Raw genomic sequence first — 23,980 nt, forward strand, 5'->3', positions numbered from 1 at the left:
GTTGACCTCATTTGTACTTTTGTATAAAATATCTTGCCAATACAACTTTCTTATATGTACTCAACAATACACAATGCTTTTTAAAACTTTATTTTTTATAATTTTACAAATCTGTTTTAGTTTATGCGTAACACATCAGTTGTATATGTTCACTATGTAAATGCCACACGGGTATAGGTACATACTTATTACTAAAATGAATAATGGTTATGTTTTTGTACATGCAAACACTCGAATTTTCTTAATTTTAATTATGTGACTGCATTAAATGCTCACACGAAACACGATTTCACTCGTACAGATAAAACACAGAATACATGTAAGCCATATCAATCACCTACAACAAACATATTTATACACCCAATATTATATCCGGTCTCTGTGAAAACTCATATAGTAACTGTCAATTAGTTTGGGAAAAAACAACAACACATAGTGAAAATTGGTAGGGATATTCACTTAAAACCCAACAACGTTTTTGGCAGAAGACGTCGTTACCATCTTTGAACGATTCTTACATCATTCTATATGTTTGCAAGAGTGACGTCATTAATTCCTAGTCAATGAAATCCATCATCATACTTTTAATCAGAAGTTATATTTCGATAGCTTACTTATTGAATCTCTTAAAGTTTTAATTAAATTCGTCAATAAATACAAAAATAATAATATAAGATTTTTGTTTTTGGAATATATTAAATCTTTTTAAAGGATCCTGAAGGGAACCAAAACATGCCTAAGTTAGACATGTTTTAATTGCTGTATGACCATGTCAAAATCATTGGTTTAAGTTGTTTTATTGCATAAATTTTATGTAATGTCATTATCATAAAAAAACAATCAGGATACTTGATCATATGATATTTTTGTCAGCCCAACCATGATATGCCATAAGTCTAGTCAAACACGCAAAAAAAATATATCATAAATTATACAGCAGTCGTGTGCAAACTTTTACAGATTAGACATACATGCACACACGTTTGAATATTTCAACTTGCATCCTGAGGTTTCAAAACACGTTCAAACAAAACTTATTTTACAAAACACGCCAAATCATGCAAACAAAAGAGAAAAATGTAACTAGTATGGTGAGATACGTGGGAGAAGACGATACAGCGGAACCCGCCCGACCGTCACCCTCAACTACGGCTATCAGCTCAATAGGGCGACTCACGCGGCCTAGCACCGGCGACCTGTAAAAGAAGAAGGGGAAAATGTGATGGAAACGTTCGTCAAGAACCGTTCAACCTCCGCATCCCCCATGAAAATTTGGACGGGCGATAATACAGGTCTCAACTCAAGGCCCCTAATCCACTACGTTGATCAGGCTAAACGGCCCCTAGCTTAAAGGCTAAATCCTAATACACCGGATTCTGCAAAACGTATTCGTTAGGGACCGGATCAAAAATATAGTTTTCAGCCTCAGACAAGTGTGTACACTTTTAAAACACACGAGCGTTAGCTCAATGAACTCACGCGGTCAAACACCGACGACCTGGCAGGCAGCCTTTCAATGGCGACCTTTAACAGAAGCTTGGTAAACTCGATAAGGTATGCTACACTTCTCAAAAGAAGACATTTGAATTAATGCACCAGTCATTTGTAACCAGCCCCCCCCCCCAGGTCCGGGGGTATACCGGGGATAGCCGGGGAAAAGGGCCGTGTTTTTACTTTCCATGTGCCCCCGCAGGGCCGGGTGACCGCGGTGGTTTTGTCATAGCGCCAAATTTAGCGGAGATTGGGCCTTATATAGAGTCTCTGGGGTGCGGGGGCATTTGGCCGGGGTTTAACCATCAGTTCGTCCCCGCAGGGCTGGGATTTTACCGGGGTTGGCTGGACCAAAAGTCAAAGTCCCGGCTATAACCCGGACCTGGGGGGGGGGGCGTGGTTACAATTGACCGGTGCATAATGCCGAACTAGAAATAACAGAATTCATAAACAAATTGACTTATCATCAAAGAAAGACCGATGGTGAGCGAGATGGAAGAGGGACGGGGGACAATGTTAGAAATAGGAAAGACTTAGTTTCCCCATGTGTAATATCTTAATAAGTTGGCTCACAAGTCGACCTGGTATAAAAATAATGAAACGATATGATATAATCTACACCAACATACGAGAGAGAGAGAGAGAGAGAGAGAGAGAGAGAGAGAGAGAGAGAGAGAGAGAGAGAAATTTCAAGGACAATATGTTCAGCAAATGGTTGTACAATTAATGCACTTCAGACCATTAAATCACATGTTTGACAACGCTTGGCTGCCCATTCGTCTATACAGTACGACTACATTTATTTACACAACACTTTAAAGGCATGGTTAATGTTACTGTTAAATTTTAGACCAATAACCCGTTCTTACTTCGTTCTAAAGTGGAATGTATGTTCCCCGTTAGCCAGGCTTTGTTTTTGGAATTCGTTCCACGTCTCACCTCCGTCCATGCTTATTTCTACCAAGTGGTTAGGGTACCGCGTGTTTGTCATCAGTACGTTGCCTTCAACCCTGAAAAGTAAGCAGCGCATTTGTGCGTACTAACCTGCAAAATAGTCTTTAAAAGTACTGAGATCTTCTTAATTTAATGGCGATGTTAATATATACTCATGTTCGCAATGTTTGGTTATTTTATAGACCTACTGTTAAACAATGATCTTTTTTGTAATAAAAAATAATCAAAATTGATTAAAATGTTCTCGACAGGATCACGCTTCAAAACAGTTTTGATGAATGCATTTGTTTACTTACTGCAGTTCAGTACAAAATTACAATGTTCAGGAAACTGTATATGTGTGGCGAATAATTGAACCTTTTTAAATTAAACAATTTCTTAATACTTATTTAGTACGCAATGAAAGATTCGAACATCCGCATTCTTACATACCACATACATGCATTAGACCACACTCACCTAGCTCCCGGTGGCTCAACGAGGTAAAGAACCTGTTTCTTCTCAAGCCGAGGAAGTTCCTTGTAGCCGAGGACATCCGCGAACGCCTCCCAGTCGGAATTCCGGTATGCGTCCCGCGCGCTCCAATCTTCTATTTCCTCCCAGTTTGCACGGTGCCATGCGCGCTCGGCAAGGGCGAGAAGACGAGGGAAGGCCATGTTATGAAACTGCTCCTCTGTACGCATCACTTCCGCCCACATGCATGCCTGCAGACCTGGGGAAAAGAACAAAATGGTCTATCAATACCAGTTTCATTAAACAAATGTGACTGTCATTTCATGCAATCGTCCGTGGCTTAACGAAACGTCTTTTAAATAAGAAACACACACCGATGATATTTTCCGTCTTATTCGGCTGAGGACAAGCAGCATTTCCACACAAGTCTTCCAAGGACACAGAATTTCCCATCCGGTCCACATCCACGTTAGCAAATATGTTATCCGGCATGAGCCCAAATACTTTGTGGGCGTCGATGAAGCGGGTCGCCCAGTAATGTCCGCGACTCTCCGGGTCGGGCTCTTGTGGCATGTCAAAGTAGAGATGGGTGGCCAGAGGTAGAATCACCTGTGATAGTTTAGTATTCAGAGGTTTGGACGTACAGTGTAAGTTTTTAAATTTCTATTGGTTAAGTATATTAAGTAGGCGCATTAAGTATCCGTGAAGAAGAAGAAACCTGTATTATATTTGCTCACTAATGTTGAGATTCGAAGAGAAAAAATAATGTCAACCTAAACCTGTGCATCCGAATACCTTGTATCCAGCATCAGCGAACTCTGATGATCTTTTGACTTTGTTCGTACCCCATCTGTTGTTCCATGGATACACAAACACACTGGAAATTAAATATATGTGCAAATTGATACATTATATATAAGAAAACAAGAGGTTTGTCTTTCGCAACGAAAATATATGAATTTCAAAACTTACTCTGACTTGAAGTCTGTTATTGGGTTTGGTTTGTCATCAGCATAAACGCCGTCTTCCCAGACACCGAGATTCAGGCCCTTGTCTGATATAATCCTTGCCACACGGTTCATAAACACCCGCTGCAACGCCACCGTGCTGAATTTTTTTTCACATTAAACAAATGACAACTTCCAGACCCCAATTGAAGAGTAATTATTTGTGAATCAAAAACAAAGCAAATCAGACAAAACTTGAAATTACATTTCATTAAGGTTGAAGCAATATTGCCGGAAACTGTCCGAGACGTCCAAAAACTTCAGTATAAATAAGTACATGAAATGCCGCGACCCAAAGCCGGTAATTTATTACGTTCAAATCAAGGAAGTGCAAAAATGCATACACAAAACAACATAGTTAGGGATTTTTTCAAAGCATTAAAAACACGCCGGGACGAGGCATAACTAAACTTAAAAGTGACAGAGAAGCCAATTATCTCAATGACGACTGCACATAAAAGTAGTGCCTAATAATAAAAGCATTTTCGGCTGAAATGATGAATTCAATTTTTTGAGCGATAATGAGTTAATGAGGTAATTTTAAAGATAAAAAATGCCATTGAATATATATGAAAATTTATGCACGAGTTCTGGGTCCCATTTGAATAAAGATCTTTAGGCTGAAGATCGTAATTTTGTATGCGTTTTGTTTAACTGCGTTTCAGTAAAAGTATCGTAAGGACATTTATCGCAAAGATTTGACCGTAACTTTACGGATGTACATGAGCACTCTTAGAAGCGTATGGTTTACGACAAATATTATCCTTTTGAAAGGCGACCCAAGATTGTAGTAATATTGTGCGATGCACTATGCGCGTATTTTACGCGAAGTTCCAGTATGTTCATGTTCTTTAAATAACCCTTTTATGGCGTACAATAGAATCAGTTAAATGGCATTCCAAATCAATGTTTTCATCAATATTTCCAATCAGCATTACGAGAGAAACATGGAAATTGACAATAAAGAAATTTCAAACATTGCTGCTATGTACCTTAAGGTAATCCGCGTTAAAAAAAATGTAGTCAGAGTAAAAACTGATGTTACGACACTTCCGATGCATAATGAAAACTACACCTTAAAGCTGCACTCTCACAGATTGAACGTTTGGACCACCTTTTTTATTTTTTTGTCTTGGAACGAGCCAATTTATGCGAAAATGCATGGAAACCAGTCATATAAGCCTGCTGAAAAAATAAGATCGCAGATTTTTGTATTAAAGTGCAAAAATTGATGCTTTTTGCATTTTCTTAAACCGTTTGCAACGCTTTTAGTCATAAAATATTTATTTTCGAACTGAAAGTTCCGCATCCCAGAAAGTTAGTCCAGCCAAATTAACATACATTATATCAAATGTTATAGGACGTTTGTGAACGATGTAAGTATTTTGCGAATAAAATACTTCATTGATAGCACTGTATTCGCTACGTACACTTGGCGGTTACCATTCAAACGACGACAACTCACTTGTTTTAAAACGTTTTTGCGCAGTCGAGGGTGGGTGACAAGCGGCAAAAAACGAACTCGCCATTTTATGATCATTTTTTTTCACTTGTATTGCAAGTTACCTGCTTGCTGTAGTGAACGACGAATTCGTATGAATGAAAATGTTCTATTAAAAATCTCAATAATTACAAAACATCTTACTCCTTGCCGCGAAGGTCCACGTTATCGAAGCACTCTCTGGATTCATCCCAGGATCCACGTGCCACCTCGTCTCCGCCCATGTGAAATATGCGCAATGGTTGAACAGGCCTATGAATTTCTTTCAGGCCGTTCACTACCCGCTCTACGAATCTGATAAACAAAAAAAACACCAGAAATGCAAAGAGGATTTAAGACAATTCAGACAGTCCCAGACCTTCGCTATAATGTATTTCCAATCGGGTCGAGTTTAGCGTTAGGCAACACTAAACAGTATTAGTGTTATAATGCATAAATAAAAGCGAAAATGTTGTTATTCCGGACAATTATATTGCTGTAGTGATCCAATTTATGCTTGAATGTTATCACCCCGTTTTAATGTACAACTTACTATCAATTATTTTAAAACTTATTTTCCAGTTGATCCCGTGTTGTTGCTGAAAATCGTTTTAAAAATAAATGTTTTATTAAACAAATATGAATACAGTACCTGTACGTAGAGTTCATGCATGGATTCATCGCGTTCTTTAACCATTTTTGCACACTGTAAACACTTGAGTTAAACTTGTGGTCATAAAGCAGCCACGACTGCGGTAATGGCCCATATGCGTGACTCTCCATGAAGTCAATATCATCCTCTCTCTTTTCCATCACAGTGATTGCTGCAGCTGAGTGTCCCGGCATGTCGATCTCTGGTATAACTTCTATGTGCCTGGACATAGCGTAATCGAGAATCTCTCTGTAATCGTCGACGGTGTAAAAGCCCGACCCTAATGTATCCGTATCAGGCCCTGAGCCTAGCTGGGGCACAACACATTCATCGTCGTATTCGCTGTGGCATCGTTTGCTTGCAATCTATTGAAATTGATTTCTGATAATTTTGCTACATTCAAATCATATTAAAGTATTTATATGCACACCAATTTAGGTCACCAAATAATTATTCATCGTAGTGGTTAAAACAACCATACGCCGCATTTAAGCTGGAATTGTTTATTTAAGTCAAGGGCCATTACTATTAAACTGTATAAGAATGTGTAAAATGACACACAAATTTCATATTAATCGTTATTTGTATACAATCTACCTTTCCAGCTAAGACAATTGCAGGTATGTGATAAAGAAGTTCAAGGCTAGATCAGTAAGAATTTAAATTTTCGCGAGCGTTTAAAGGACCGCCTTTTGTCACCCATCCGACACACCCCATGTGTAAGATTTTGCGTTGACAATGTGTCAGTCAATGCAGTTGTATTCTTAGTCATTTACTAACTTAAGATTTAAGATTTCACTACATATTATCTAACTATTACTTCCTAAAACGTTTCATGATTGTATGTACACTAATGTTGGAGCTACATGAAACACAATATTGTTCAACTGGATGTGACCGGACGTGACGGAAGCAACCCCTTTAAGGCCCACATACTTAACTATCTGCGGTGCAGATTGAACGATTCCGGTTATCAAACAACAAAATTATAAATTCAAACTGAAATCGATACAATTTTTTCCAGCACTGGTATTATGACAAGTACAAATGACGTATTCAAAAGCACTATATTTCCACACATTTCGTTTATTATTATTATTATTATTATTATTATTATTATTATTATTATTACATGCACGAATTTGTTTAATGTTGAAGTTCTGTCTATAGTACGTCTTGAGTTCTCAAGCGTGAAAACACTTCCCCGTACAGCAATACATTGACGCATATATATTTTTAAAGGTAAAACCCTGTCTAAGTTATGTTTCTTGATTTATTTATTGATATACTTACCTCCGTCAATTCAGGTATACCGGGTATTTCTATCCTCCAGGCTTCGTCGTCGCTCAGATGAAGGTGAAGCTTGTTCAGTTTATACGTGGCCATCACATCGATAAACTTCAATATCCAATTCTTCGGTTTAAAATTGCGTGCCACATCTAACATAACACCACGATATCCAAACCTATTGGATAAAGATTAAATCGGCATCGTTAAATATTTTATCAATAAAAAAAGTAAAATCCTTTTCTATTGCTTCACCAAGAGTGCCGAATATCCATTGAATATAATTTATTTGAATAAAAAATAGATATGTTACATCGTTTTAAATGTGTCATTGAATGAAATGTCTTGTAGAATGGATACAATAGGAAAAACAAGAAACATTATTTCTATTATACATTTAGTTTTCTTTAAAGTTTATACCTCGGCGCGTCTTTGATAGTAGCTTTAGGAATCTGTCTATCATTGTCTTCCACAAGCGATAGCAAGGTCTGTGCCCCATAAAATGCCCCGGAGGCTTCTTGGGCCTGTATGACGACAGTGTGTGTCTCTGGACTGATGTTTATCTCGTATGCGTCACTTCCGCCTATATTCTGCTTCATTTCGAATTTGATTTGTTTTGACGAATCCTGTGCAGTTGCTACAATGTTTACTTCAAGCATCCCTGCAACAATAAAATAATAATTTTAACTAGGTCAAGGAACTAAATTCAGCCCAAAGTGTATCCGATGCTTTTGGGATTTTATTTGTAATTTTATAATAAACTGCATCAACTGAGAAAATACTAATGGTAATTTGCCTTTACCTGCTAGAAACTGACTTTCTCTTTTAAATTCCTGTGATTCTACAACTACGAATAAATTATCAATGTGAGTGGTTTCGTGTTCGGAAAATGATGACTTCATTGGAGTTGGTACAACCCGATATACTGGTTTAGATGAAGGGTCTCTGCGAAGAATATCATATCTCTCTGGAGCCGTATAGGGATCAAACCTGTCTTCCCGTGTTCTTTTCCATTTTGCCGCGGTGTCAAATTTGCCCACATAGCTCAAAGTCTCGCTCTTCGTTGCTTTGAGTTTCATTGCTTTCATACCAGGAGCAGTCACAAACCAGTTTGGCATATTGTCCGTTCGGCTGACCATCCACCACTTGTTATTGTATATGCACGGATTAAGACTTTGCATGGCAGGAATTCCCGGGAAGGAACCAGGTGTTGGTTCGATGTAGAACAGACCACCGTTAACATGTCCTATAGAAAGGCCACAGCTCAACTTGCTGGCTTTTGCACCGTAAAGACTGAAAACATGGATTTATAACATAAGTCTAATCATACTATACACTTAATTAATGATGTATTATACATAAAAACACGAATGCACATGTAACCGGGGAATTTAATGATACAGTATAGTCCGGGTCTATGCAAGTTTATTCGTAGCTATATAAAATGAGTCTTAAACAAATATAACATTCAAATAATAATTTAGACAATAATTACAAAGCTTAAATGCCTATCCAATGAATGTATGAATTGATATCTATTAATTGATAGTAATAAAACCAGCAAGTACAAACGTTGTGGTAATAGTTTACACGAGATGATTTATACAGTGATCGAGGTGATCGAATCGACCGACAATGACAAGAAAAGACGACAGGAATGGTTATATTTGATTTCAGACACAACACGCCCCATATTATTACTTTTTATAGAATACAAACTAGTTTGTCCACTCTTTCTAAATATTATATTTATCCACACTGACAAAAACAATCACACATTCTGCCACACACATGAAGATTAAAACTGAATTCCTTGTATGCTCGTAATTGACCAACTGTCATACGCACTTATCAGGCATCACTGATATCATTTACAAGACTGAAAACATTATTTCAATAATGTTTAGATATTGTCAAACCCATTTATATCGGATTCGTCTGGAGGACGAGAGATACTAAAAATACATACAGTTCTATCTTACCTGTAAAAGTAAATTCTCCAAGCACCAGACGGTATGTTCATAGATCCGTTGTTGGTCAGCTCTAGCTTAATCCTCATATAGTTATCGTCGTCTTTGTTAAGGTTATCAACGACTTCAACATGGATAAGAAGGTTTTCAGCGATGTAATTCAACATGTATTGTTCAACCACCGGACGAGCTACTTCTGTAATGCAGGAACACATCGAGTTATACTTTTTATTGAAACAAGAACAATAGCAGCAAAAACAATATATCCACTACCAACAACAAGAACAACAAGAACAACAAGATCGATAACAAAAACAACAATATATTTTACACTAAAATGTTAGACTTAAGTTGATGTAAGGGTTTCTTAATCAAATTTATTAGCGACACAAAATGATGGCACATATTACGGACAAATGTGTAACCTTTATCGAGCGATAGCATGATACAAATAAATCATATTTGGTAAAATATTCAAGGAAGAAATACCTTTATTGAGCGTTATTGAACGGCTATACCTCGTTTTATCACCATTCCTAGAAAAAAAGGAGTTTATAATATCGAATAGCAGAATAATAAGCACTTGAATTATAAACAATCACAAGCGATATTTTTAATCATGATAACGTAATATTAAAGGCTGTTACCTAAATGTGGTTCTCAGTTTAACAGAATGCCAATCGCCTTCAGATTTAACCACTGTGGAGCGATTAGGATTGTTGACTATCTCTTCAGGCACTTGTTGCCAGGAAGTGCCGTTGTCTTTGCTCACTTCTACTCCGAGTCCAGGATATGTTGTTGAGACTTGCATTTCTCCATTTTCCAATAGCCTACAAATATAAAAAAAAACGTTTGTAAAAACATATTTTTTTTCAATATATCATTTTTTTTTAAAATGTCGAAATTGTCAGTATGGAAACAATAAAACATGACACTTTATTCTTAAATCTGAACTTACCACAAATAAAATGTCGCTTATGGCTATCACATAGTTTAATATAAAAATATTTAACTTCATAATGCTTATATCCTAAAGTTCATACAAGTTGAGTGTATGGAATGTACCTTGCACCAGGAGGTGGAACACGAAATGATATGCCAAGATCGTCAAGACGTTTGAATTCTCTCATTCCAAGCGCCTTCGAAAATGTTATCCATTCGTTTTCAAAAACTTCAATATTGTCACTTTGATCTTCGAAAGAGGCCTTATGCCAGGACCTTTCAGCTAACGCAAGAAGTCGAGGATATATCATATAATCCATGTTCTGACTTGTTCTTACAGTCTCACTCCACAATGCACCTTGCATTCCTAACACACAAAAACACACAAAAGAAGTAGTATAAATGACAAACAAATGAGCAATTTTCCAAAAAAAGGAGATAGAATGAGAAACATATCTTTGAAATTTCATAAAGATAACGGTAATATTTATTTTTTCATTCTACGTATAACAGCATATAAAACTAGACAGACATTAAAGATCATGCATAAAGCAACAATAAAACATACCAATAACATTTTCTGGTTTCTTCAGAAGGGTGCATTTAGACATGTCCTCTCCACATATTTCAAGTTTTGATAAAGGTCCCCCTGATCTATCTTCAAAAATGTTATCATACAAGGACTCGGGCATAAACCGAAACACTTTTTTAGTATCTGTAAATCGGGTCGCCCAGTAAAGTCCCCTCTCTTCTGGATCCGGCTCTTGTGGATGGTCAAAGTACAAATTAGTTGCTTGGGTGAGAATAACCTGAAATAAGAGAAAAACACAATTATTTTTTCTTTTCATATTTATTTTTTATTTTACTTATTTTTCTAAACAATCATGCAGGAATGGTAAAATTGAAAAACACAGACAACATGACTAACCTTAAATCCAGCATTGGCAAATTTGTATGCATTGCTTCCACCACCCCATTCCCAGATATTGTTCCACGTATTGACAAACAACTCAGCGTTGGAAAATTCACTGATCGGAATAGGTTCTGGACTGGATTGTCCATTTAGGAACCCATCGTCCCATCCGCTAAGTTTAACCTTTTTTGCAGCTGCTATTTCAGCAACCCGCGTAACAAAATATTTCTTCAAACCTAAAGTGCCAAGAAAAAGAAACACAATAGTTTGCCCATGAGATAAACAAACTCTTAACGCAAATGAAACACTATGAAACGAAAACCATTTACATTCGATTTGGTATACTGTGAGTATACACATAATGATGGAAACAAAATTACAAGGACATTTTTAACGTTGCGAATGTTAAGTGGCACATTGTCAAAGGCCTAACATACACTGAACTAGACACACATACCGTCACAATGTGCAGAACTATTAAATATAAGTTCAAATATAGTTAAAACAATCGTTGGGGTAACTGACCATGTGTAACATTATATTTCGGGTTGATTGTTAAAAACTTCTGACACAAAGGCGAGTGTTTCCATGCTTCCTTTGCAACTTCATCCCCGCCAAAATGGTATATTTCTAGTGGTTGTATGTCCTTGTGCATGTTTTTTATCTCATCAATTATCTTCTCTATGAACTTATATGTAGAATCAATACATGGATTGATAGCGTTGTCTCGCCAGTTTTGAACTGATCTATAAAATGATACATCATCTGGATCAACCAGACGGTATTCCTTTGCAGAAGTTTCGTCTCCATTCATTTTGAATTTATTGTATCTATATTCCATGGAAACAACAGCTGCATGACAGTGTCCAGGTGTATCGAACTCAGGAACAACCGTTATAAAGTGTTTTTTAGCAAATCTAAGCAAGTCCTTGTATTCCGCCGTCGTGTAATAACCTGTACCAGAGGAATTGGCAAATGGACCTGATCCAAATTGTGGTATAATGCATTGTGTTTCATTCAAATCGTGACATCGACGACTTCCAATCTGGCAATATATACCACAATTATATAGTAATATATCGAATATCGAATGACAATGTTAGACTAGAATGACTGGAATGACGTTTTTTTTTAAATTTCATACCTTAGTAAGTTCTGGAAGGCCAGGAATTTCTATTCTCCATCCCTCATCATCTGTGAGATGTAGATGAAGTAGATTCATTTTGTACATGGACATGGCTTGAATAAGTCTTTTCACGTCTTGAAGAGTGTGAAAGTTTCTTGCCACATCTAAGTGCATACCTCGCCACTCGTATCGTGGGGCGTCCTCAATTGTCATTGAAGGAATGTAGACTCGATTCGTGTCATCGATTATGGCTCGTAAGGACTGTACAGCATAGAACATGCCTTGAGGTGTACTGCTTTGTAAAACAATAGTTTTGTGTTCAGCTTCAATCTGCAATAAGTATGCTTGTCCAGGCAGTGTGATGTTTTTTATAAGCTTAATTAACATTGGACCATCACTTACTGAGGAATCGACTTTGAAGATTTCTGAAAAACAGAAACAAATTTAAAATGTAAAGAAAAAAAACAACGGTCATGGTCAGGTTAACTTCAAATTAAACGATGATTTAAATACAACACATATAAACACACAATTGTCGATAAGGATGTCAAACCTTTCATATATTTAGCAATTTCGATGAAAGCTCCATCAACATCAAACACTTTCCACGAATAATCAAACACAATAAGTGGTCCATCTTCCTGACGTTCTATGTTCTTAGGGCTTGGTATGACAACCGATTCCTTACAAAAGTCATCCAAGAAACAAATCAACTATTCATTGTTTATTTTAATGAAATTAAAAGACCTCATAAAATGTTTTATATAGAATTACCGATAAAGTAATTAACAATTTGGAGATGTTCTTATTCACTTGTTGAAATGGAAATTAGATATATTTTGTCAAACCTTTAAATTAAATACGTGCCTCGCTTACTATTGTCAAGAAAAAGCAATTATTCGATTTCTTGTTCGAAATATGGATAAGCAAACATTTGTTCACTATTTTTTTATTCGATTTATAATATAAAGTTTAGTAATACCTCTCGGCTCCCTACAAATCGGAACTTCGACCAACGATCTTGCGGGCTGTATGGGTTATACCGGTCTTCCCTTTTGCGTTTCCATTGCCTTATGTCACCGAAATCCTCAACATAATCAAGATCAAAAGACAATGTTGATTGAACAACACGTGGTTTGACACTCTCAGTGTCAGATGAAACATACCACAATGGCATAAAATCGGTCTTTGCAACCGCCCAATACTGAACGACCACATTATACACCCTTTTTTTACCCGGTGAAATCGGAGCAAAGCCCGGGATTGGCTTCATATAATACAAATCTCCTTGTACGACTCCAAACTGAACGTTTTCAATGTTCATGTCAACTGTTTTATTATTTTCATGTTGAAAACTGTCAGGAAACGCCATCAACATGCTGTGGAAATATAGCGTCCATCCTACATCAGGAATCGGTGATTGTCCGACATTTTTTAGAGTTGTTTGCACGATATGCCTGTTCCCATCGTTTCTCAGATTGTCTAGGACCTTGACATGAATCTGTAGACTGGACGCTAACTCATCAAGCTCCCCCTGATTTAGACCTTCGGCGTGATCTTAATGAATAAATAAAAATGAACAATACAATACATAAATATATTCTGTTATCAACGACCGGTAAATATTTGATGTGGATAGGTTGTCTCTACGCATATAATTGGGTATATTGTTCATGTTCTACATGAAATAGAAGAGCCCTAAATAAGGGCGCAGCCCGAAAAAGGCCTTTTATCATTGACAAGAAGTTTAAATCAGTGCCTACAAACGTTAAAGACATAGAACTTAAACCTGGTTTTACCTTATATTTTAAACAATGAACTTTTAGAATTCTGTTTCTTTTTCTTACCTTGATGACTTCATAGACATTTTTTTATACAATTCACCCAAATCTAATAAATCACATTTATCGAACATTTATAAAGTATAAAGAAAATATTGTTAATGGTAATTAACCTTGTGTACCATCGTAACAAAACGTGTCCAAATGTGCTAAGAGAGAGAGAAATTCTCTATATTTTTGTGCATGTTTGAACTTTATATTTTATTGAAAATGTTATATCTAGTGATAAACTTTGATTAAGTTAGGAGAGTGATTTCGTTCTGAATTGCTCAATATTTGCCAAACACTCTTATAAGAAATATAAGCATCAACTATGATACAACCTTTCTTATTAACACATGTAAAGTCTGGGATGTCATTGATTATCCATATGTTTGGCATAATGCTAATACTTCTCGCCGCATTTAATTTACAGTAACATCGATAGAATTTCTTGAATGTTCATATCTATTGTATAAAAGATCAGAATATTTAATGAGTGGTGGTACATTATCAATATGAACAACACTGTCATTTTCACCACCCGTTTTAGCGTTTAAGCCTCCAGTTATAATTATATCAGAACCCGCTTAGCTCTTTTCTACTTGAAACTGTTCAAGATTTTGTAAAGCGGATTAAGCATATGGCGAGATAATAGAGAATTTTTTTGGAGAAGATAGAATCATACATATATTATGCCCTTCGAAATAATTGTTTACGCACTCTCAAGGCAACTCCGTACTCAAGTTTTCGATTTGCACGATTTACAAATTTAGATAACATTTTTCTTACCAAAAGGGTCACTTCCCCCAAATTCCTTCCACTAACTTTGGACAACTTTCATTTATTGCGCGCAGTATCTTCTGTAAACGCTTTAAATGTCATTTTTGGGATCACTGATACTCACATAGAACATGTCAATCTGTTCGCATCAAACCTGTTCAAATGTTGCTCTAATTCATTAAGCCTCTCTATTTTTTAATGTTTCATTCACAATAATCCCACTTCAGTATGGAGTTCATTTGTATAAAAAAATACATTGGAGACATTATCTAAGTTTTAATTCAAGTTTACGTCTGATTGTTTAAGCTCAATATAATCAACTTTTGCTAAGGTATCATTAATTTCCTTTTAAACTTGTTGATATTGTTCTTAGACATGAACTTTCAGTTTTAACAGCAGCTTTGATTTATCTTTAGCCTCATTTAGAGCTTTTAATATAATGATTGTCCTCTGTCGAGCCTGGATTGAGTTCTACACCACATGATTAAAAAGTAAGATTACGCCATGAATATAGAGCAATCTCTTGTCCGTTCCCACAGGTTTCAACAGGTTGAGACAGTAGATGTCATGCCGCAAAGATCACCAGAGCAAGAGAGTCGTGTAGTAGGCACTCATTTTGTAAAAAGAAAAGGTAGCTAGCGTTCTTATTTTGTACTGGCGTCCAATTTGATCACATATAGAAGCAAAACAAGTTATTAGTTTAGACACCCAGAATATTAAGGTTCTAAGGCGTATATCACCAACCACTGTATATTTGCTGTACTGCCTACACTTTATGGGTTTTAATGGCACCAAAGACGCTGATCTGTACCCGATACTGCTGTTTTGTAATCCCCATTGTGTAATCAAACGCCAATACTTCATTGTAATCTTTATAATACTGATCATTTAAATACTTGTACTGCGCATACACACCGTACCGTTATTGTTCCGAGCGACTTCTTTCGACTCCTATCGTCTTCATATGTTGACAATGCATCCAATTATCCACTAACAGCGCACGTAAATTGATGATTTAAAGTAAAATCAAATTTAATTCATAATTTATCGGGTGCAGCTCTAAATAAATCTGACCACAATTGAATATTGAAACCTAAATTCTCAGCCAATGAAATTGCAAATAGGCAAACATTACGTACTAGGCCTTATCATTAAGAAATTGAATTGTCGCGGGTTTGAAGGTCCGCCTACTTCCACCCATCCAATACACACTCCCTGCGTCAGTGTTTGTGTTGACCATGTGTCAGCCAACGAGGGAGTATCCTAAGACACTTAGATGACCTGAAGTAATATTTAAATTATCAAGAAGGGCTCGCTTGCTACGCTCACTTCCCATTCTTATTTATTAAAATTTTACTTCATTTCATCACACTATTACATAATAGCTAGGGATTTATAAACAATAACTTTCTCAGCTAATATTTAAATGCAAAAGGTTTTATATTTAAATACTTCGGCACTATCGAGACAAATAAAAAGTTCATGAGCCAGATTATTGACGTAAATAAGATATGTAAATATATTAACCGAACACCGCTTAGTTGTGCGTGTTACCTAATCATTCACTACACCATCCTTTAAACAATATTTGAATGTATGTAATATTTTAGTTAAGTTTAAATGAAAATCTGTTTTACAACATTACTCTTTTCTTACTGGATGTTTTGAAAATCAGTTTTGATTGTGTTTTCATAGTCATATTTATTATATCATGAATGAATCTACTTCAAATATATCCAAATATGAAACAATAATATGTATTGTTTACATTAATTCAAATAAAAATTGAATGCTTGTCAAGGAACTGATGTTTGAAAAAAAATATTTTGTTGACAAATTTCTTTCTCTGATTTACATCTAGCACATGTTCAGTATGACATACATATATAACATGAATTAAAACTCATTTAATAGTCTCTTACCTATGAGTACAAGGCAAATTATACTTATAATCCATGTTTTTCGTAAAATGTATTTCATTGTACTAGCGTCTTGCAACACGTTAAGGTTTTAAACGTTATTTCACAATACTCCATAAACAAAGATTTGTAGATTGCCTCTCACTTAAAGTTGCTTGAAAAAGTAATTAAAAATCAACATCCATCGTCTTCTACCGTATGACTGACAAGACAAATGAGCCTATCGTTCATGGTAATATAAACAGTGTATAAAATGAATACGAGGAAAGATGTATATTCTCCCTACATCATAGTAAACAGTCTTTAAACGCCCCAGGCCTTAATACATGACAATGAGTATTACCTAATTGTCGGACGTTGAAAGATGCACATCTTAAACGACATTTTTAATGTGTAAGAATATGTATTTCACTTATAATGTTTACATTGAATGAAGGTGTTTAAACTAATCTAATATCATCTTTATTTTGGAATTAAGAGAAACAAAGATTTGCATCTTACATATATGTCAAATTAAAATACGTCTGGCGTTATGAAGGTGGTAGGTTTTGGGTCTAAAACATAGAAAGAGAATCCTTGAAAGAGAAATGCTTTTCTGAGCGCCATATCTCAAAGAGGTTAAATTAAAGCATCAGTGCCACTAAGAATTAAATTATAAGAGGGAGAAATAAAAATGATCATATAAGTTTGATAAAGTCTCATAAGACGTCTGATAAATTCCCGAGGTCCTCTCGATGTTTTAGTAAAAAGAAATATTTGGGAAATACCAACGAAATTCCCAACTGGATTATTGACTCATTATACGCTTAGGAGGCAGATAAGTGGGCAGTTACCGGAATTAACTTAGTAGATTATATCATACTTTTAATAACTTTCGGTTTTGTTGCATTATGCAATTGCGATAAATGCATTTTGGAGGGTTAAAAATGTAAAAAAAAGTTAAGTCATTTGATATATATATATTTACTAAAAATAAGCTTACATCACTAAAACATAATGAAACTTAACTGATGCCTTGCACATGTGTTTGTTTTTCTCTACACTTGACTAGTTTTCCTGTCTGAGGCTGTTTACATAAAGCATCTTAGTGGAAAAAATAACTAAGTAATAAAAATAATCCGAATTCTTAATTAGTTTGATTGAGTATGATCGATGTAAAATAGAGTGCATTTGATATATTTGTTGTTAAAAATGACTTTCTTCACTACTTTTAACTCAATATGTTTATTTGGGATTGATTGTTCAGTAATGATGTAGGCACGTTAGAACGAAATAAAATAATAATTAAAAAAAAATGAATATAAGAACATGCTCACCAGTGACAAGAGCGGTCCTTTTTACGGCCCTATTTTATCGACCTGGTACTGGTGACATGCAATAAATATACTCATAAACAATTAAAGGAAATGAAAAATAATTAGCAGCAGTTATTACCCCAAAAATGAAAACATAATTCGTGTCAGAGTCATAGAAATGCCAATGTGTTGCAAAATTGAAATTGAATCAAATCTTTAATTTAACCATGTTTGTTTAGCTAAAATATAGATAATAGTAGGTGTTGCAATTGACAATCAAATTGCATCTCAAGTCATTTTAAACAGCCGAAGGTAAATTAAAACAATTGTTTTGTTCATGTGTAACTGGTAATAGAAAATTGATCGATTGATCGCATTGATAGTACGTTCCATCAATCAAAATGTTACCAAAATGTTGTTGTTTTGATCACTTATTATCTTGTCATTTATCAAAATGTTAGCACGAAATAATCTATCTATAAGACCGGTATATATGCACTTTACATGCAAAAATGCGTATGGTGATATCACACCGTATACGTTTTCAATAAAGGTTTACTGTTTGCTAATGGACGAGTTGATATGGATGTTCTTGCTCAGATGTTTTATGCACCATGTTTTATGCCTTTGTATATATTTGGAATGCACTGCAAAATTTGTGCCAACTTTTTTATTTTAATTAGTAAAATCTAAAGAAAACTACAGGGGCAGCCCACTAAACTTCTCCCTATTTATAGGCAAACGACATTGAATAACGACACAAACGTTTAAACATCACATACACAAATGTGAACACCATATAGAGAGCACAAACTCAAATGATTTGACCGATAAATGATGAGATTACCGCTCTGGAACGAGCAGCGAAACACGATTTCACTGGAACATGAGTCTCAACAAAGAATATTACGACAAAGGGTGCATGATGATACATTAAGAACATACCTGGTTCGAAGATAAATCTCATGTTCCCAAATAGGAACTTCCTGTACTGAAACGTCTGCTACACATTGCCACCGTGTGGTTTGGGTAGCGAACATTAGTTGCAAGAACCTTGTTCACGACCCTTGTATCAGATAAAATCAAATTACTTATAATATGTTACACAAAGAGGTTTGTTTCCTATGAACAACAGACATAAATTATTCGCGCACAGAAGCATCATCAAATAACATAAAGGTTCTCTTTACCTATGAACCATTCGGCTCATAACTGACTAAACCTACTTACGAGGTAGACATACTATTCCTTTCAAGACTTGGCAATTCCTTATGGCCAAGCACATCTGAATATATCTCCCTGTCAGCCATTTTTTTGCCCACCCGTTCGGTTTTGACCTTTATGCTTTCCCAGTCCGTCTCGTGCCAGGCTCGCTCTGCCAGGGCACATTCTCAGTCATCAGAGGTTCAATCATGATACATCCAACTATGTGATACGCATAGAATCATCACTCTTGTGAACGAGAATGCCGGGGCATGAAGGCGGTGAAAAATCATGCTCTTAATCTTCGGTACGAATTATGTCTGTCCATAAACAAGTTTGCATACCTGTAAAGTTTGTTGTTCTAAGAAGTACTAAGTTCTGCCACACTGTGTTTCCATACCTCCGTTACCCGTATTAATGCCCTGAAGTGCTAATTATTTAATGATTATAATCATCAAAACAATGAGGATCCATTTAAAATGGAAACTATCATACTTTTCACATTAATGTTAATACATTTATGAACTAATGCATATCTTCTTTAGTCATAATGTACAAAGGGTAACGTTCATCAATACATGCATTGTCTTTATATCGATGCATATCGTGCCAATGAGTTTAGATAAAAAGAAACAATACAGCTACGCCTCATTTTGTAAGCAATAGTTTTCATTCCATGCTCTTGTATACGATTGCTAAAGGAAAAACTTTAACCATTGAAAATCTATGCTATTTTCAGTTTTATTCGACTGTGTACAGGGCTGATTTCCGCACAGGCCCAACAATTTTACGGTATCGCCCATACTATCAACATCCGCATTGCATATACATCATCAGGCATCAGTCTGTTTTTGATTATGACCAAAGTTGAAGTCATTTGTGCTACGACACCAGGGTCCCGTTTCAATAACATAATAAGTCGTAAACCTTATTCTGCCGTAAAGTAACGGGTATTAAATATAAGATAATTATTATCACGATATTATTATTAAAAAACAGTTTTCACCGAAATCGTGTTGACGTTTGAAAAGTTTCGATCTTAAAGCTTAAGATCTTGAATGAAACAGCCGAACTTAAGATTTAAAGACGCTTAATGGCTTTGGTTTGTTTTCTGCATACACACTATCCGCCCAACGTCCCAGGTTTAAGCCTTTCTTCGCGACAATTTCGGTCACTCGGTTTATATAAAAGCGCCGGAGAGGCGCCGTGCTAAATATATATATATATATATATTATTCAACGCAATGGCAAAGTTTTGCCGATGTGAAAGATGATAATTTTCGCACGCAAATAAACACTACATATCCATTTATTTGTGAGGTAAGTTTTTTTTAATCCTATATCAAGATAGCATTAACCTTCGCACCTACAAATTAACTTGGTTGATAAGGTCAGACGCAGATATGAACGTTAGTTTTTTTGTTTTTGTGTTTAATTCGGACGTATTAAACAATCGCCAGAGCCACCCGAAGGTCCATGTACAATCTCGCTTCCACCAATACGGAAAATCTGCAGTGGCTGTATAGACATGTTTAACCTCTTTAGGCCATCTACCACCAACTCCATGACTCTTTAAACATATTATAAACTATAACAATTGAACTTGAATCCATACTTTTGCTTCATCCAATAAACAATGGAAATACTAATTTAAATATTTAAACTATTTAAGATGAAAAGGCCTTCAGCAGTTGCAAATTGAATGATTAGATACATACTGGCGTAATTGCAATAACTTGTTTACCGTAGTAGGAGTAGTTTTCACCTGTGGAATTCATGTAATGATTCGTCGCTTTTTTTTAGCCCATTTTCGATAGCTAGAAACATTCTGTTACACTCCACGATCATTTATAAACAACGATACAGGCATAGGCATATAACCAAAAATGATCATGAAGTCAATATCATCCTCCCTCTTTTCCATTGCTGCCATAGCTGCAGCGGAAAGACCGGGCATATCTATTTCAGGAATGACTTCAATATGGCAAGCTTTTGTGTATGCTAACATTTCGCGGTAGTCTTCCACGGTGTAGTACCCAGAGCCTGAAGTGTCGCTGTCAGGTCCAGAGCCCCATTGTGGCAACACACATTTGTCATTGTACTCACTGTTGCATCGTTTACAAGCAGCCTTATATTATAGTATACATGAACTGTGTGGTTTGTGGAGTTTTGTGCTTTTGTTCCATGTTTCTGGTTTGTGATGGTTTGTTTTTGTGTTCTTTGTCTTTGGCGTTAACTCTGTGCCATTAAACGGGGTTTATGTTTAAACGTTCAGCTACCGAGCTTGTTTTTGTAGTTTTTCATATAAATATTACGCTTGCACACATGTTTAATTTTCTCTGCAAGAACTGTATTTTTTGAAATATTATTTCAGTTGATATGCGTATTAATGCAGTTCATTGCAAGTAATTAAACAGTTTAAGTGTATAACTCATGCCTGGACAAACGATATATAACAACAGCAACAAATGACTTCAGTCTCTAATTATTTACGTTTTATAACATACAAGAAAATATTGAATCATGTATATAATGTATATATTATTTAACATCTCCGTCTTATAATGTCATTTATGCATGTGCACTGTACATCACACACACCAGGACATTTGTTTCAAATGCTAGTTATTCTTATCAATATTGTACATAGAATTATTACAAAATAAATGAATGAATAATGAAATTAATTATGAATGAATAAATTAATGATTGAAAGTAAAGACTTCTATGAAATACATGTGTTATTGGTGAAAAAATGATGTATTACAAAGTTCATACTGACTTAATTTAAATTCAATATTTTTGAATTTAATTCGGACAATATCTCTTTTTTCCAATAAAAAGCCCAGCAGACTTTATCAATGTAATCTTTTTTAAAGAAACCAATCTAATATGCGAACCGGTTTTTTTAGCAAATCATTTTATTCAGTTGATCAAATTCATTAATCTTTGTGTCTTCCTCCTTTAAAGTTGAGGTATTTTGCAAACAGTAGAAATAATGTTAATCGATTGAAATGTTCACGGTTAGGACAAGGACTCATCAAACGATGTTATTGGTAGGAATAGTTTCGGTATTTATTGGACTTTTATTCTATATTCATTCAAAATTTGTCTAATATATCAATTCTATGATCTACCTGAAGTTTTAGAGAGAGAAAATATCATTCCTGAATTAGACATGACATCAAGTAGCTATGGTTGTTTTTAAGAATTATACTATGTATTTACTACAAAAGGAGAAGAAAAATGTCTTTTGTGTTATAACAGGAGACAATAATAACAGTTGTGTTTTAATCAATTGTTGAAATTCTGTATGATACCAAATTTGAAACCTTAAAGCCTGAAAGCAGAGCAAAAATAATATTTGTACCAGAACAACCTCCAGTATATTATTGCCGACATCAAGTTTATGGTCTGTTTTAGATCAGGAATGTTTAGGGGTGTGATGAATAAATGAATATTTTAACAAAAGCTAATAAATTGATAGCTATCATATTTTAAACACCCATTTCTCATTTATTTTTTAACAGTTAAACATAATAAACGAACAGCTCTAGATAATGGTAAAACATCGACACAAACGGCTGAAGATTATAGTTAAAAGTGGAAACGAACAGTTTAATATCAAAGTTAAACATTAAAACGAACAGTTATTTATAATATTTTAAAGTTCTTCAAAATTGATGGCATGGTACAAACTGTGGAAGTAACATTTACCGATTGGGCCAAGGAGTCATCATGTTTGCCATTTCATTGGAAGAAGTGTTGTTGTTTTGTCAGTTATTGGACTTGTTTTCTCTATTGGCAATGATTGCCATTATTTCTAAATATGCAATCAAATTTTGTCAACGAATAAAATGATTCTATCGTCTACCTTAATTAAAACAAAGTTGGTGGGAAATACTTTTTACTGGACAAGCCATAAACTCGAGTGATTATGGCAATCTTCAAGTAGTATCAATAAATATAAATAAAATCAGTATGATACAAACTCACTGCATACATTCACTTTTTTTCGTTAAAAACCATAGCAGCCCTCAATACTTTATTAACAACTTAAACTTTATGTTTTGTTTTAGTGGCTGTTCAGGCAATACCAAAAATGTACCGCTATTTTATTTCAAACATTCATTTCCCATGTGCAGATTTCGTCTTAAAAGTTAATCATAGCAAACGAACAGTTGTCGATAATAGCTACATTCAGCTTGGAAGGAGAATATAAAAAATAAACATTTTTTCTTTCCTTGTAAGGTCAACGTGAACATAAAGGGAAAATGACATGGCAAAAGAAAAGAAACGGAAGAGGATTTTTGAAAAATGTGGAGATAAAGTGTCTATGTGCAATATATGCAAATGCTTTGCATTCCATTGTGTTTCGTTTTTTATAAAGCGCAATATGTTTAAATGATTTGAATGGCTCACTTTAATGCACGTTACATTCATATTAAAAGTCTAAAATGTAATATATGCACATCTCTTCATAATCAACCCACTTTTAGCTGTTTTATAACTCACGAAGTCATATATGATGCGTCTGTATAATTTGATTTTTAATTAAAAGCATAACGTTTGAAGAATGTGGCTTAGCATCACTTAACATTAAAATCAATGGTCAAAGGTATGATAATGAGCAGTATATCTATAACACTGAGTTACCGTCATCCACCATTAGCGCCAATCACCCT

General features: G+C 35.2%; 2 protein-coding genes across 2 annotated transcripts in view; both read right to left on the reverse strand.

Moving 5' to 3' along the window:
* Nucleotides 1-74: 74 nt before the first annotated feature.
* Nucleotides 75-17,003, reverse strand: LOC128212324 (uncharacterized). The gene is made up of 22 exons (XM_052917724.1): nt 16,801-17,003; nt 13,258-13,832; nt 12,829-12,958; nt 12,294-12,700; nt 11,675-12,194; nt 11,165-11,385; nt 10,805-11,045; nt 10,360-10,603; nt 9,942-10,124; nt 9,784-9,830; nt 9,307-9,490; nt 8,127-8,617; nt 7,745-7,985; nt 7,331-7,502; nt 6,038-6,402; nt 5,551-5,700; nt 3,871-4,005; nt 3,694-3,775; nt 3,273-3,507; nt 2,905-3,157; nt 2,361-2,501; nt 75-1,196 (listed from the first exon to the last, which is right to left on the reverse strand). Exons 1-22 carry the CDS (start codon nt 16,856-16,858, stop codon nt 1,040-1,042), a joined length of 5,232 nt encoding a protein of 1,743 aa, XP_052773684.1. The 5' UTR covers nt 16,859-17,003; the 3' UTR covers nt 75-1,039.
* Nucleotides 17,004-21,126: 4,123 nt separating this feature from the next.
* LOC128213512 (uncharacterized) overlaps nt 21,127-23,980 on the reverse strand; it is a 29,716-nt gene continuing 26,862 nt past the window's right edge. Inside the window, exon 35 of the mRNA XM_052919283.1 lies at nt 21,127-21,400. Within this exon, the coding sequence (XP_052775243.1) occupies nt 21,127-21,400 (274 nt within the window). The remainder of the gene's footprint in view (nt 21,401-23,980) is intronic.

The sequence above is a fragment of the Mya arenaria genome, chromosome 2 (assembly GCF_026914265.1).
Source record: "Mya arenaria isolate MELC-2E11 chromosome 2, ASM2691426v1".
NCBI classification, from domain to species: domain Eukaryota; kingdom Metazoa; phylum Mollusca; class Bivalvia; order Myida; family Myidae; genus Mya; species Mya arenaria.

Coding starts and splice junctions, on each gene's coding strand:
- LOC128212324 (XM_052917724.1), bottom strand. CDS start 16,858: ATGAAATACATTTTACGAAAAACATGGATTATAAGTATAATTTGCCTT. Junction 12,959..13,257: donor GATTTGTAGGGAGCCGAGAG/GTATTACTAAAC, acceptor GACTTTTGTAAG/GAATCGGTTGTCATACCAAG. Junction 3,776..3,870: donor ATAACAGACTTCAAGTCAGA/GTAAGTTTTGAA, acceptor TTTAATTTCCAG/TGTGTTTGTGTATCCATGGA.